We start from the raw sequence: 15,974 nt of genomic DNA, 5'->3' as shown, positions 1-15,974 counted from the left end.
TATTTAGATGATGATTAACAACCTTACACCCAAGCCAACAACAAAACAAAAACAAAAGGGCCACAAAAATGCTTTAACATGAGGTCATAAAAAACATAAACAAAGCGTGGTATTTCACTGGCAGATTGTAGCACTTTCAAGTGCCATTAAATTACATTGTTTTTCAGATTAAAAGTGGAATTTCTTGCAAAAGGGTGCAGTACAGTTGTAGCTTTGGCTGTGCTAACATTTGTAAAATCTGGCATGTGATTTACAGATGTTAATTGCTTTTAAATTGGCTTTTTTATTCTAATTATTAAGAAAGTGTCAAACTCGAAACAGTTACATTCTCTACACACAGACTCTGAGGGTGCTGTTGTCTTTTTTCAGAGAAAAATATCAGTTTTCAGTTACCCTGACCTACAAATTATAGATATAATTTTATTTATGTAAAGTTGATATAAATATGATCCTACAATCGGGAGCACACTGGCTAGGGAGGGAATATTGGTTGGAGTTGGTTCCCCTCCCTGTACCACAGCAACACATATTGGTCAGGTGCAAGTCCAGGCAGAAACCAGTCAGGCTTCAGAGTTTAGTAACTTAAAAACATCTGCTGTTCCAGTTAGCCAAGTGAGAGTCTATTGACTAGACAGCAGGGACGGGGGATGTTCATTGATCTTCAGTTCTCTTGTGTTACAGCAGTGAGGTGGCTTAAAATTGACCATTTCAAATTGGAAAGAAGCACATACTTACATAAGGGTACTGAATCTATATGGGCTAATATATATATATATATATATATATATATATATATATATATATATATATATATATATATATATATATATATATATTATATATATCGGGTACATCCTTGATCATGTGTAGCCATTTTTTGTAGAACAACTATCATGACTTAGTCCTTTATAGGAATCAGTAAGGTGTTTCAAGATTCCCAAATGTTTTGGATAAATAGTCAGCTCTTTATCACACATTACAAAAAGTTTAGTTAGCAATTGTAGTCACTTTTTCAGGGTGTCGTTTGTGTAAATCCAAATTATATCTTTATAAGCCCCGAAGTTCTCCCTGAGGTCGCCCTGGCAGTCGTTGTAACATGACACTGTTAATCTGACAATACCACACTGAAAACAAGATGTGGCATTATGATATCCTGGATAGATATTCTAAAAAAGAAGTTACAAGAAGTTTGTGGCATCAAGGTTCTAATTTAGCTGCTGTCATCATGTATATTGGACAGAAAATGTATATGGACGATTGCACATGCATGTGGTAGAGCACACTGACATTTCGTTTTTAAACAGACAGCCCTAACAGAAAACATGTTGTTGAAGTTCTTGTTCATAAATTCATAGAAATATGGGGAAGGTGAAAACTTGGTGTAGTAGTTGTCCTGGCAGTTGACCCCTGTAGAACTCAATAGTGATTAAGAAATCTGAGTCTAAGATTTTACTTTTTAGTACTTTTTTCGATTTGGGTATTTTAAAGTTATGGATAACCTTTTTAGACACCCACTTTTGACACAGGGACTGAATTGTATCCACTTTTACTACATGTGAGAGACATACAATCAATATCTTTTTTAATGTACTTAGTTATACTGAATCCCAAGCCCCTGTCCTATATATATATATATATATTTTTTTTTTATATATATATTATTTTTTTTTTTTAAATAATTCCTTTTTTGTCATAGTTCACAAAACTCACAGCATGCAACCATTGTGCCCCAAGCAGCTCATATTTAGACAAGGTAAATGCCCTACCAGTTCCACATTAATCAGTTCCAAAGATGCCTGTGTCAGATAGATATTTCTATATGTACGTGAAATACCTCTCCCACATACAAACAGAAAAGACACATAAACATAACAATAAGCTATTTAGATGTCACCGTTGCCTTCCTAAACAACAAACTAGAACGGTTTAATTTCATGCTCATGTTCTTGTTTTATCCCCAGAATCTGAATTCAACTCTTTTTTTGCAGACATTTGAACTTCATTTGGATATCCTGCCTTAGAGGCAAAGCATTAATTCCTGTCAATTATAGATTGCTAGCTGTGCATTCCACATACTGTATATTTGATGACCTTTGGGTATGTTGTCATCTATTACTAATATCCCATCCAGGAAAAAATGGCATAGAAAAAATTTCATTAAAGCTGATTTCCCTCAACTAGAACCTCTGTAAAAAGCTAAGGGCAGTCTGAGGGAAAGATTAATCGTTATGTTTACCTGGATTAATGATATCATATAATTATGAAAGATGATGGATTGCTCTTGGATTTATTACAAGTTATGATTATAGCAGATCGCATCCTTTGATAGCAGGCCTATGCTCTCCAGTTTTTCACAATGAATCATCCAAAACATTCAAATACATTGAACACAACTAATAAGCAACCAAAATCGTGTATTTTTCCTTTTAACTTCAAATGCTAATGAGAGTGGCTTCAAACATAATATGCTCTGAACTTTGCTCACTACACAAGTTATGGGAAGAGTTGATACAGCCCTTGAAAAGAATTGCATTGTTTTCTTTTCAAAGCTCTCAATAGTAAATTACCAGGTTACATTCAATACAGGTTTTATTTCAGAGAGATCAAAGCTGGCCTGAGATCATAGGGGACCTTCTCCTTTAGTCTCTCAAATGCACACTTTACTATGACCACACAGTATTTTGCTGTCTCCAGTGCTTGGGAAATGTTACCTGCTCCATTACACCCTGTAGTTAATTTTTACTGGGTATTTATAATCCTCTATCTCTTATCTGCAGTTGCAAAAAAACCAAATGTGCACTGTGTGTATATTTTGCTTCTGTATTACATTTTAGGGGTGTGTAGGGGGAAAAAAAAAATAAATCCCAATTGTTAATCCATGTTTTGTTGTTATATTGTTTTTTTTTTTTTTTTTGGTTTAGTTTTTGTTTTTTTTATAGAATATATCGAATACAGTTGTTTTAAAAAGCTTGATAGGGGGGGCTCCCGAGTGGTGCATCCAACAAAGGCCCTCCAGGTGGATGTGCCCTATAGACTGGGTTCGAGTCCAGGCTATGTCCCAGCCGACTGTGACCGGGAGTTCATAGGGAGTTCAATTGGCCAAGCGCTACCTGAGTAGGGAGAGTTTAGGTCGGCAGGGAAATCCATGGCTCACCATGCATCAGCGACCCCTGTGGCCGATAGGGCGCCTGTGGCTCTGCAATGGAGCCTACAGACCTGTGTTGTCCTCTGGCACTATTGGTCTGATGGCCTCGCTGTGGATCCACAGGGCAAAAAATGACAAATTGGCAAGAGCAAGTTTTGGAGGATGTCTGCTCCAGCCTCCATTCCCCCATTTGTATTGAGATGATGCATCAGGCCTGTTTGAGGAGGATGAACATATAATCTGTCAGTCTGGCTGGTGGTGCTGTTTGATTGTTCAGTCTAACAGCATTCTGTGTATATTAAAGTACGATGATTTATGTTACTGTAGGGTTGTTTATAGCTTTTCTTTCAAGATACAATGTAAGTGAATCCTTCATGTGTAAAAGATTGATTTAGTTTGTTGGATCCCAATCTTGAATGAGTTTGCTGCTAAAATGTGATTGCTTCTAATATGGCTTTTATAATATTGATCCACTATGTCATGCATATGTGTATTATTATTATGTGTGTTATTGTTAAAACCTGTTATTGCTTAATAGTGCCTTAGTACAAGTACAAAATACCTTTCCCAGCCGTTGGACTGTGTACTGTCGCTGTACAGGTCACAACAGGAAGAGGGGTGTGTAACACAAAACAAACAATAGCTGTACTGATGACATTCCAGTCTTAATATTTCCAATAGATTCATTTTCATTGGTCTGTAGCCTGTAGATCTCTGAACAATTCACATTGTAGACAGGAGAGGAAATTATCAACAGTTTAGCATTTCAGGCCGAGGGCTAAAATTCTTAAGACCTTTGTATATTTTTTACCAGATGTTGGTTCTGGAGAGTACAAAAATATCAGTTATCCTTTGCTAACATAGATGACATACTAGAACATGTAATAAATGCAATCCCTTTTTTGATGTATTTTAACCTTTAAACAAGCCCCCCCCGCCCCCCCCCCACAGCTATAATAAAATTACTGCTATATGAATACACGGAATAATTACCAATCGACGAAAAAGAATGTCCAAACCAAGGTTTATCACAACCAAATAAGCATTAATGTAAGCACAAAATACAGACAAGCACTTCCAGATACCCACTTTCATATACTTTAAAGTATAACGTTTTTCATAACCACATAAGTTAAAGTATCAAAATACAGAGGACAGAAGAGATAGAGCGTAAAGTAGACCTACTTGTACGGTTACAGAGTTTCACGTCCTCCCTCTCTCTCTCTCTTTCTCTCTTCTCATCTCTCTCTTGACTTCGCTATATATTCTAGTTCGAATATTTATTTTAGTATGGAATATATAATATATTCAAAGATGAGTTTATATATACAATTTAACCTATCTGTTTTATTTATGGGACGGTTTCCACAATCTTAGTAATATGTAGCATTTACGAAGTACAACATACATTGAAGTACAGCTGATAATATCTCAGTTTATATATACTATAAGTAGACTGACTGTACTATTAGATTCATAAGTATTCTATATCTATTCTCTGGTCTCTAGAATAGATGTTTAAGATCTCTTAAATTTAGAAATATATAGACTATCGTTATCGAAATTTAAGAATTAATATACTAGATATATTCTATAATGTTATCTCAAAAAGATAACTTCTTACTATATTTATTATAGCAAGATATCGAAATGCTTGTTTAGATATTATTTTTTGGACAAGCGGCAGGATATATGTAAAATTCTGAAGTACAACATACATGCATTTCATTTACATTATACTATAGCAAGCTGAATTATCATTTAGAGATATCTCTAATTATTTAAATCATTTCTAGATAGCTTCAAATATTTAAAGATATCTTAAATTGATATACAGATATCTCTAAATGGCGCTTTAAATTAGATATCTAAGAAACATTTAGCGATATCTTTAAATCATTTAAAGATATCTAAAATTCAATGTAAGATATCTGTTCAATTAGAGCTATCTCTAAATAATTTAAGATACCTAAAAATAACTTCATGTTTATTAGAGATATCTCTAAATCGTTTACAGATATCTCAAAAAAACTTCCTGCTCATTTAAAGATATCTCTAAATGAACAGGAAGTCCATTCAAGACAAAGAGCATTTTCACAGGAAGTCATTTCAAGATATCTTGAAATGCTTCCTATTCATTTGAAGATCTCTCTAAATGAACAGGAAGTTATTTAGAGATATTTTGAGATCAATGTCTAGAGATATCTTTAAATATTTTAAGATATCTTAAAATGCAATTTGACATATCTCTAAATGATAATGTGGCTTGTCATACTATACCCTGTCTGTATCCCAATCCTTTGTTTGAGATTAAGCATTGCATGTGTTGTCTTTCTGCCTGTGCCTGTGCTCTATGCTCAGAGCACACTTAGATTTATGGTAAACACGCATTGCCTCCTAATGATACATCAGTCTGTGTTGAAAGGTATGCAGGTGGGACAGCATCGGTCCTGTGTGGTATCAGTAGTTGCTTAGCCATGCACACCTGTTGGTCAATCACATCTCAAGCTCATAACCACAGCTTTTTACAAATATACCTGTGGTGTGGGCTTTTAGTAATTCTCTGGTTGATAGTAAAACCTTTTTCTTTTTAATCATTTGCTGCTTCAGTCTGAAAGTCTGACAAGGATAATGAACACCCAGGCCAATGGTCAATTTGTTGAGGAGAGAACAAAAACATTCACCACAGTGCAATGACTCTTGGAAAGTGGAGGCACCAAAGGAAAAATAATATGATTTTAGGACTACCATCAGAGATCATAGATGGCGCTGTAGCTAAATGAATCCTCTATGTGTTAATACGTACATATGTATACAAGCACTCCTCAACACACTTATTTCCAGTGTGCATAATCAACGCTAGGCCTGCAATCATGTCTGGTGCACAACAGGGCCCTTTCCCAGCATTGTATGTAATACCAGATCTTTTATTTGCATGCTGCTATCATGTAATTCCTCACCTGATGCAATTTTTGCATGAAATTGACTTTACAATTAATGAAACATAGGGGATAAATAATAATTAAAATAATTACAGTTACTAAGGAAATTAACACATATTTTAACATCTAATAAAATAATATAAACAGCTACATCATTTTAAAATCATAAACAAGTATATATAGATATTAGACTACAGGTATCCGTTTCATAAAAGTCTGCAATTATGATGAGGTTGCGAGAGTGGTTGCCAGGGCTTCGAGGTTCTCGCTGCGAGCATTTCATAAAACCCATCACAAGGACCATCGCTTGCGATCCCTTTTAGCTTTTTGTGCTGTGAAAAATCAGTCACTCGGCAATCAACTTCAAAGCACAGTTGCAATAACTTACAATGGCTGGTATGGCAAGGAAAGCCAATTTTTCTAAAGAACAAATAAATACAATTGTAGAACTTGTTGGTCATAACAAACCGGTTCTATTTGGCAATTTGGCGGGAACCCTAATTAGCGAAGAAAAGAAAAAAATGTGGCAAATGAATGCTTTTGGGGGTTGGGGAGAGAACGGCAACTGAAGTAAGAAAAAAATATATAGATTTAGCGAGCAGAACTAAATCAAAAGATCCAAAAAGAAGGAAGGAAGTGAAACAGACAGGTGGTGGGGGAAAACCAAAGGACCTCACGAAGAGGAAAAAATGGTCCTAAATATTATGGGTGAAGCAGCTGTTGCAGGTATTGAGGGCAGATTGGACACAAGCAGAAGAGACGAAAGCATAGCATCTACTGGTACCTTTGACCCAGTTTCTGAGTAAGTAAACATGCCTTTTGTTATCCATCTAACTTAAATAGAGCAATACTTATAATATAAACGCAGATTATTATTATTATTATTATTATTATTATTATTATTATTATTATTATTAACTTGCCCGCTGTCTCCCAAAAGCCATCCATCACCAATGTCACTACTAGTAAAGCGATCAGCGATATCACAATTCACTCATATGAAGCTGTCATGTTTACTCCCAGGGTATTAAATAACAGCATCTAACATGGACATTTTGGCGTCCGAGATCACTAGGATGTTTATGAAATGAAAACCTTTCATGCATACGTACAGGTGCTCATTCTCAGCAGGGGAGATAATTGATATCTGACTTCCATCTATGGCTCCAAATACTTTTGGCAAACCACATAATTTAAAGAAGTCAGTTATTATCTTCTTTCTGTCGGTTCTTCAGGAAAGCATATGTAGTCATCAATGTGGTTAGACAAAGCTGTAGAAACTTTGAATATGCATCTAGAAACAGTGGCCTTACCTATACCATGACAGTCAGCTTTCCTAAAAACTACCGCTTGTATAGAACCTAAGAGCACTTAAGATTTGCAATGGTATGTGTAGTGACATCTTTTTTTGCGTTTTATTTCTAATTTCTTGATCTAATAAATCGCACAAATTAATTATCTCTGCTCTTGGCAATCAGTACTTTAATACTAATTCTAAATTCAAGTATATAGATACTAAAAGGTCAATACTGGGTATAGTTTGTGATCTCATGATTGTGATAGTTTAGTATTCCCAAGGATATGAAAATGATCAGGAGGATTGGCTTTTTCTTATCGACTCCCAAAAACCTGGAACACTTTTTCCCCTGGTTTAAGAATGGAATTTGATAACCTCTCAATTTTTGGTTATAAAGAGCATATTAGGGATTTGCTGAAACCTCCTTGCCATTGTTTTTCTTTTAGTCCATACTGGAAAAAGAAAAACCTGCTGTATTTCTGCTCCTTTGTTTATTTGTTGTTATTGTCTAAGGCTGGACCACACAAATATGAATTGTGTTGTTTTATGCATGATGGTCTGTGTATGACAGGACCCTCTTGTAAACAAGGTCTCTGACTCAATGGGTTAATTTCCTGTATAAATAAATAAATACATAAGTCTGTATATGCATGAAGGGGGTTTGCCTGGTCCATAAAGACTCTTTCTCTTCTCATTTCTCTGCCATAGCGACGATGAGCTAGTAGTATGAGAGTCACGATATCTACTGAAATGATTTGCGATGAAAATTACTACTTGCAGTTGGCCTCTAGCAGTTGCAAGTTTCAGAGGAAAACTTGCGACATCGCAGCCCTGCAAAAGTTTTATGAAACACAAATTGCAACCTGTAAGGGGTCCATGACAGCGATTCCTTGCAAATCGCTTTTATGAAACGGGCTCCAGATATCTATTATATTTAATTCTATTACATATTAAATAAAATGAAGAAGCAGAACTAAAAGTAACATTCTGATTCATGTTTGACATATGTGTAGCACAAGTCAAGAAGCTTACAAAGGTCAACAGACTTTAGGTTTGGGAATTGTGCCTACATTCGATGGCCATTTACATTAATACATTTTATAAGGAGGGGGAAATGTTCCCATGTAGTGGTGTTAGGCATTATTTCAATTCAGGATTTAGAACGTTTAATTTCACATCTCTGAATGTCCTTTAATTGCTTGGCACTGTGCTTGCTTGTGGTACAGCACTCCTCTTTCCAAATCTGTCTAGTTCCAGAGATAGTCTGGTAAGAAAAACAATTTGCTATTAAAACAAACAGGGCAGTGCTCCTTTTTAGTCATAGGTGGCTGACATGAATAAAACAAATGTTCTGGGTATTGAACTCTGCAGACATGTTATGCAAGTATAGGAAAGAACACTCAAAACATCAGGCTGCTCTCTTTGTATAAGAAAGATACATTCAAATAAAACTGTTCAAACAGTTGGTTATCCTGAAGTAGTCTTTCTGCAAAGTTAATTGCTGAAATAGTTAAAGATGGCAGCTAAATCTGTGACAGTGATTTATAGCTGTATGGAGTGACTTCCCTAATAAATCAATGGCTGAGCTATGATCTGGGTTTTGATCCTTAACTACCAGGTTACACTAACATCATTAATATCTATCTATCTATCTATCTATCTATCTATCTATATATATATATATATATATATATATATATATATATATATAATATATATATATATATATATATATACACTGCTGTGCAAAAGTCTTAGACATGTTGTATTTTTCTACTCTGATGCAGTATGAGCATCAAAAATTTACTCAAAGCCTCCACTAGGGTCTTCTATTATTATAACAACATCAACTTGCATAAAGAAGGAAAAGCATTGAGTGAAATAGCTCGCATCACTCGATTTTCAAGGTGTAATTGACAAACCCAGGACTGGAAGACCCAAAAAGCTGTCTAACAAGGATGAGCAATACTTGAAGATAATATCCTTAAGGAATAGAAAGAAGACAAGCATTGAATTGACAACAGAACTGGCAGAAGGCACAGGTGCCGTTGTCCATCAAATCAACAGTATGAAGGTCACTCTTGAAATCAGGACTTAAAGGATGTGCAGTAAGTATCCCTCTGTTAAGAAAGGGGAACAAGACTAAATGGCTAAAATATGCACAAGAACATACAAATTGGACTATGGAACAGTGGTCAAAGGTGCTTTGGACTGTTGATGGATAGACAACGACACCTGTGCCTTCTGCCATTTAAGCCTTTAGGCAACTTTCATGTGATTTGACTGGCTCTTGTAATGCTGAAATTAGCATATTTCCTGATTACCCATTGTTCTGTATTCATTGCCTTCATTCCCCTTAACTCGAAAGCTACTTTTTATATATATATATATATATATATATATATATATATATATATATATATATATATATATATATATATATATATATATATAATACACACTCTGTGTGCTTTCCACTTTCAGAACACACATATAAGATAATGCAGTTTAGGAATACTTGTCTATACTGGCCATACAGTGATCCAAAACATCCCACAAGTTTTAGTTTTTTTTGTTTTCCTTTCCTTATGAATTCATCTTTAAACTTGTTTGGGCACATAATGCAGTCTACCAGACTCGGTTTAATGGTAATGTGTTTTCTGCAGGAAATAACTATCCGATGTTTGGCTAAATAATCCCTCATTTTAGGATGTATTATGTGTAGACCTGATGACATTAAGTCCTTACTGTATATTGCAATTCCGGACCTGTTTCAGACATTCTAAGTGAATTGCACTCATACAGTGGTGATAGGTTTGCTGTGTTTTTCAAATTTCACATGGAGTTTGATAGGGAGAAAAATACCATTTGTAATTGAGGGTTGATTGATTGGAACTTCAAAGTGAGCATAGCTTCTGAAACACTCTGTAAACATTCACTCTTTTTTCTTGGACTCAATTGCTGTTTTTTTTTGTTAGAGTGAAAAAGGGAAATCCATCCATTAACACTGGTGTTTGCTGATTTTAGTTATGAGTGAATACCAGATACATGCTCCAGTAACTCTTTCCTCCCTTAAGCAAAGCAGATCAAATAACTTTATGCCCCCTTGGAATCTCAGTGATGGCCTTTCTTTTTTTCAAAGAATGATCTACTTTACTGTATGTCTAGCAGGTGGTTTTCTATTTCATCTGGCCTATTGTGTTGGTTGAGATACCAACCACAGATGTTTTGGGTCTCTGATAGTTGTTGATGGTATTGACAAAAGCAAAGGGAGATTCTCCAGTTCAGGATGTTGCCCATTTTGTAGAGACAATTGCAAACTGTACATCCTGTGCTTTGAAATGCCTACCCTTCTGCTTTGTCTCTCTTGACAGCTTGAAATAAAGACTTAAACTCCTGAGTGTCTAATTACTCCAAAAGAAGGACGAGGTGTCATGGAACTTTAAACATGGTATTCAGCAAGAAGAAAAAGAGCTGGCGATTATACAGTTTACTAAATGGACAACAGATTTACATTTAAATAGATGTGTATATAAGGACAGAACTGCATATTACTGCCTAACCATACCAATATATATATATATATATATATATATATATATATATATATATATATATATATATAAACAGTGTTTCTTTTTGGTCAAAATTTGAGTTTTTCTTATCTCGAATGAGACATCGTTTTTTAAAATGACATGTACAAACCAGCGTTTTGAAACTTTACAATAAATAATTTTCATCCCAGGTACCCCAACGTTGATTTTCTTTATATAATGTGTGATGGGGTCTGAAGACGTCTCAAATAAAAAGTATTTGAAAGTTACCTTAAGTAATCCGAAATAATATTATAAATCTGGAAATCCTCATCTCCAAATCCCTCATTATTTTTTTTTTTTTTTAACCACACTGAGGTAGATTTTCCCTTAAAATGGTATAGGTTGTTGTGTAGCATCTTTATATATTAATTCACTAAAAACAGCTATAAGGTACGTGGCTTTGTTTTTCGTGTGACTGGTGTTTATTATCGACACAGAAGGGTGAGATTTCCACAGAAGTCTTCCCCAGTAGCCTCCGGCTTCTACTTTCAGGATCATTAGCTTGGTAGCAGAAATTTGAGATTTTGGGAGCCCAGTTCCCATATGCTTATCCATATGGCTTCTCAAGGATAAAGGGAATGATGTTTCAGTATCTGTGAGAGAAAATGCAAAGTGAGCCTTTCACCTGCATGGATATTGAATGCTACAACTATAAACAGCTCTATAAATTGCCATGTGGTGTTAACAAAAAAAAAAAGAATCTCTGGTGTCGAGAGTCAAATGTGTGATATAACCATTGCAAACAAGTAGTTGTATCTACTAATGCATGTGATTTATTCAGTCTTATCTAGTTAATGAGCAACCCCCTTAATAAAAATAGTCAGTCTACCAAAGCATACATTTATGTACAACCATTAGATTTTTGGTTTAATGTTACCTTAAATACCTCTGAATATTTTACTTTATAAGTAAACACGCTTAAAGAAAATCTTTTTTGTATTTGTTTATTTAAAATAAAATTAGAGACATTTTATATGAGACTCTGAACAACAATATAACATTTACTGTGTACAAATTTACACTATCAGAAACCATGCAGCACCTTTGTTTAAAATTGTTTACATTTTAAAGTTACAGTATAAGTGCCACACTGAATATTTACAACACAGTAATTTACTGCAATCATCATGAAGGGTTAGTTCCACAAAAGAGAAACAATCAAGGCTACTCTGTTCTTCTGAAGAAAGAAATCAGAGTATGTTTATGTAAACTCTTAAAATTGCAATCTTTCAATGCTCAGACAAACTGAAGAATCAGTCCATAAAATGTTGTAGGATATTACAATAGTCCTATTTTGATTTCAGTCATTTTAGAAGACATGATCAGTGTCTTTGGCAAGTGTGGAGTCTTGATGACTTGCTAAGATGTTCTCCCTTCTGTGTTCTGCATGCCAAGCCATCTCCACAGTCACAACGCTGGAATATCTCCAAGCCATGAGTTCCTTTCCTTTTGTGTTTGGTGCACACTTGCCCTTCTTTAAGCACTGGCTTGCAGATCTTGGACCAAAAGTGACGAGCACAGCATAGTCCTTCTGAACAGTCTGAAGATCTGAGGCACACGTCACCTTCCTGACCTGGAAGACCAAAGACAATCAGGTTGGTTAGTTACAATAAATACAATTTAATGGGATGGTACAACCACTGAATCCACCAACAAAAGGATATACAAATAGTGGCCATATGCACCTTTCTCAGAGTGATGTTTTGCAGGCATGGTGGTTCTCCTTGGATGGGATTCCATTGTGAAATGATGGTCTTCATGAGCAAAGCTTTCAATTATGGTATCCTCAATTTCAGCATGATGACCTGCCTCTCCTTCCTTGGGCAAGCACAAACCTAAAGAACAATGACAAAAAAAAAGAGAAGGTTTGTTATCCAGTGCTTTCAAAATATAATTAGGCAGTACATAATAGGTTCATCTTGGTATATAAAGAAAGCTAGATTAAACACTGTAAAAGCTACTAAAATAAATAAAAAGGTAGCTTAATCTCAACACTATGAAGCCACTGTGTATCTTAAAAGGATAAGGATATCCAATTGTTTTAATGTGCCGCCTTTAATTTATTAATTATGTTAAAACTCGTACTCACCATTACTGCAGTGGTTGCCAGCACAGCACATAGCGTCTCGAAGGCAGCGCTTCCTACGTTTCCTGCAAGAGAGACAGACGCCTCGAGATCCGTAGCAGAACTCGCCATCTGCACAGTTCTGGTCTTCTACGCAGTAAAAGTGCTATAAGAAAAAAAGTAGGTAAGGTTAGAAAAGATTTAAAACCAAAGAATTTGGTAAAACCGTCAATTTATCAGTAATCCAAAACAATCCCGGTTTAAAGTTAAAAACAATTTCGATTAAGAAGGTTTATATATTATAATAAAACACATTTTTATGTAATCTAAAAAAAAAATTAAAAAAAAAAAGTTCTGTACTTTTAAATACTATTTTGTCTGTTGCTTTAAAAGCAATATTCTATGTTTCAGTTTTACTGCTAGTATCAAAATATACTTCCAGTTTATCACATTGACTATGTAGTTTGCGAGACCATTTACTGTTTGAACATTGCATGGTACTTGAAACATAAGTGACATACCTGGTAGGTATCAATCGCCTGGTTCTGGCTGCCGCTGTCATGCACTATCGCGTCCGGGGTTGCACTGACCGTGTGACTGGGATTCACCACTCCATCTGAAAGATTCTTTATGGAATTCGAGTTGGAAAGACCCGAAACAGCATTCAGGTAACAAGACAGGACGATGGAGACAGCTACAAGTACACGTGCCGTTTTCAGATACATATTTGAGCTATAAGATGATAGATGTTATCTGTCAAAAAAAAAAAAAAAAAAAAATTTAAAACCCCTTTTCAGGTGTAGTTGTAGCGGTAGTCCTTTTAAAATGTGTTGTTCGGCTCCGGTTAAGTTCAAGGAAGATACAACTAAAAGTTTGTTCCTGGTCTTTTTCTGCAGATCCAGCCGTCCCGGTGTTGGATTTATACATGTGGAGTTGTTTGCATTCCCGCCCCTAGCTATGCATAACAAAGGCAGGGATGGAATTTCAAAGAGATTTGGTTCATGACGCTTCACATAGAAATTAACCGTATTGGACAGGCGATCTTGTCCCAGGATTTCACAGTATTGTTAGTGTATAATTATCAATGAATTTTCATCACGCTAGCCAAAGCATCAGTAGATTTAAAGGATCTTAAATGAACTGATAATTTCATTTAAGGGCTTTGAGATTTGTTTTTATCATTTGTATTTTTTTGTCAACACTTGTTAAGATTTACAAAATCTTTCCTCGATTTTATTTACTTATTTATTTGTATTATTTGTTTTATAAATGATACCCTTATCCCTGTTTTAAAAGCATTTTGACTGTCACATAAAGCGCTATATTATTAAACAAGTAGTAACCACTGAATTAAGTCTATTAAGCATTGCATAACAATAATAGCAATAAAGATTGACACATTTTTTAATGTATGTTTTTCCCATGTATTTTATTACTTTTAAATTGTTGGGTTTTTTTTGTTTGTTTGTTTGTTTGTTTTCAAAGAAAAAAAGCAATACACCTTAATTTCAACACCGGGGGCCGATTGTCCTAATGAGCGTATGATGAGTTGTTTTAAGTGGAGGCGACAGATTTTGCATTTGTAAATTAAACTGAATAATTATGCGGAACTGCGTCAACTAACACAAGTTTATGTGCAACCCCAGACTGCCCTGTTAGTTTTAATGGATGGCTATTCAGGCAATTTTCGATCAATTAGCAGCATTTGATCCTTAGCTGTAATAGAAGAACTTTGAAATGCACTTGATTAAACACGCAGTGAAGATCAAAGGGCGATATGCAAATATTAGGAGTGCAAAATGTACCGAATTAATTAGCATCTCGCATAAGTGCCTTAAAACAAACATGGGTTGATTAGCACCAAGATAAGGAACTCGTTGGTCTGCGCTAGCAGTCAGTTGATAAACTAACATCTAAAATAGATGTACAGCCTAATCTCGCTCAGATTAAAATGTAAAGGTTATAAATATAAAAAGAAAATCACATTCAACAGATGTGAAGCTTCTCGTTGGTTTAAAATACTTGAATTATTTTGTTCACTGGAAAACGATATCATTCAATTAGAAAAGTATAGGTTTTTGTTTTTTCACTTGAAGGACATGTCATCAGGTGTTCCTTGCCAGATCTTTAAAGTGCTTTGTAAATGTAGTAAATACAAAGGCAAGGTTTTGCTTGTGTTATCATGAGGGCTACGTTTCCTCTGATTTAATATATTTCGGTGTTTAAATTGACTTGTTCCGTCCTTTGCATGACTGTAACATAATACAGTTATTTATCTTAATTTCTTTGACCATAACAGAAACATGCTGTGTTAATATAAAACAACAACATGTATTCAATGGCACATAACAGCAAATAAGCACTCTTTGCCAAATTTAGGCTAACATATTTTCCAATATCCTGTTTTCAGCGAATAACCGAAGCCGTTCCCAAGTTAGCACAAGTGCTTCCCAGGAGGTTTCAATTTACAAGCCTTGTAACTTCGGGCAATTTAAAGCAAGCTTTTGGGCGTCTTGTGGTGTTCAAAGAGGAAACGAGATAAATAGCGTTTTGGGAGACAGTCCCTTACATCAGTAGAAATTAAGATTTCGAAACTCAGGTACACCCACGTCTACATTGGCTACGTAATCTGTAGATCTAAAGACAGGCGAAATATGCCTAATTAGCCTTTTTTTTTTCTTTTGTAGCCGTTAAAAACAATACCAGACTGCCTCCAACCAAGAGAGCAGTTGACTGCACCAAAGGCCTTGTGTAAGTCTTCATTTTAGCGATACTTTATTATAAATATAATGTACTGCAGTATTGGTGCCAGAAAAAAAATCAGTTAAATGTGCGAGTTCCATGGATCAGCCTGTTTGCATGCATAATTTGCACTAACGATTTAACAGTATATAAAATAGTCTGCAATGTGTAATGATCGCTTATATAT

General features: G+C 35.1%; 1 protein-coding gene across 1 annotated transcript; it reads right to left on the bottom strand.

The window, feature by feature from the left end:
- Positions 1-11,943: 11,943 nt before the first annotated feature.
- Positions 11,944-13,941, bottom strand: LOC121321595 (dickkopf-related protein 1-like). Its single transcript, XM_041260601.1, has 4 exons — positions 13,567-13,941; positions 13,070-13,211; positions 12,666-12,815; positions 11,944-12,553 (listed from the first exon to the last, which is right to left on the bottom strand). Exons 1-4 carry the CDS (start codon positions 13,768-13,770, stop codon positions 12,303-12,305), a joined length of 747 nt encoding a protein of 248 aa, XP_041116535.1. The 5' UTR covers positions 13,771-13,941; the 3' UTR covers positions 11,944-12,302.
- Positions 13,942-15,974: the final 2,033 nt, after the last annotated feature.

This window comes from Polyodon spathula, chromosome 10 (genome assembly GCF_017654505.1).
Source record: "Polyodon spathula isolate WHYD16114869_AA chromosome 10, ASM1765450v1, whole genome shotgun sequence".
Classification (NCBI taxonomy): Eukaryota; Metazoa; Chordata; class Actinopteri; order Acipenseriformes; family Polyodontidae; genus Polyodon; species Polyodon spathula.
This window is presented reverse-complemented; position numbering and strand designations above follow the sequence as displayed.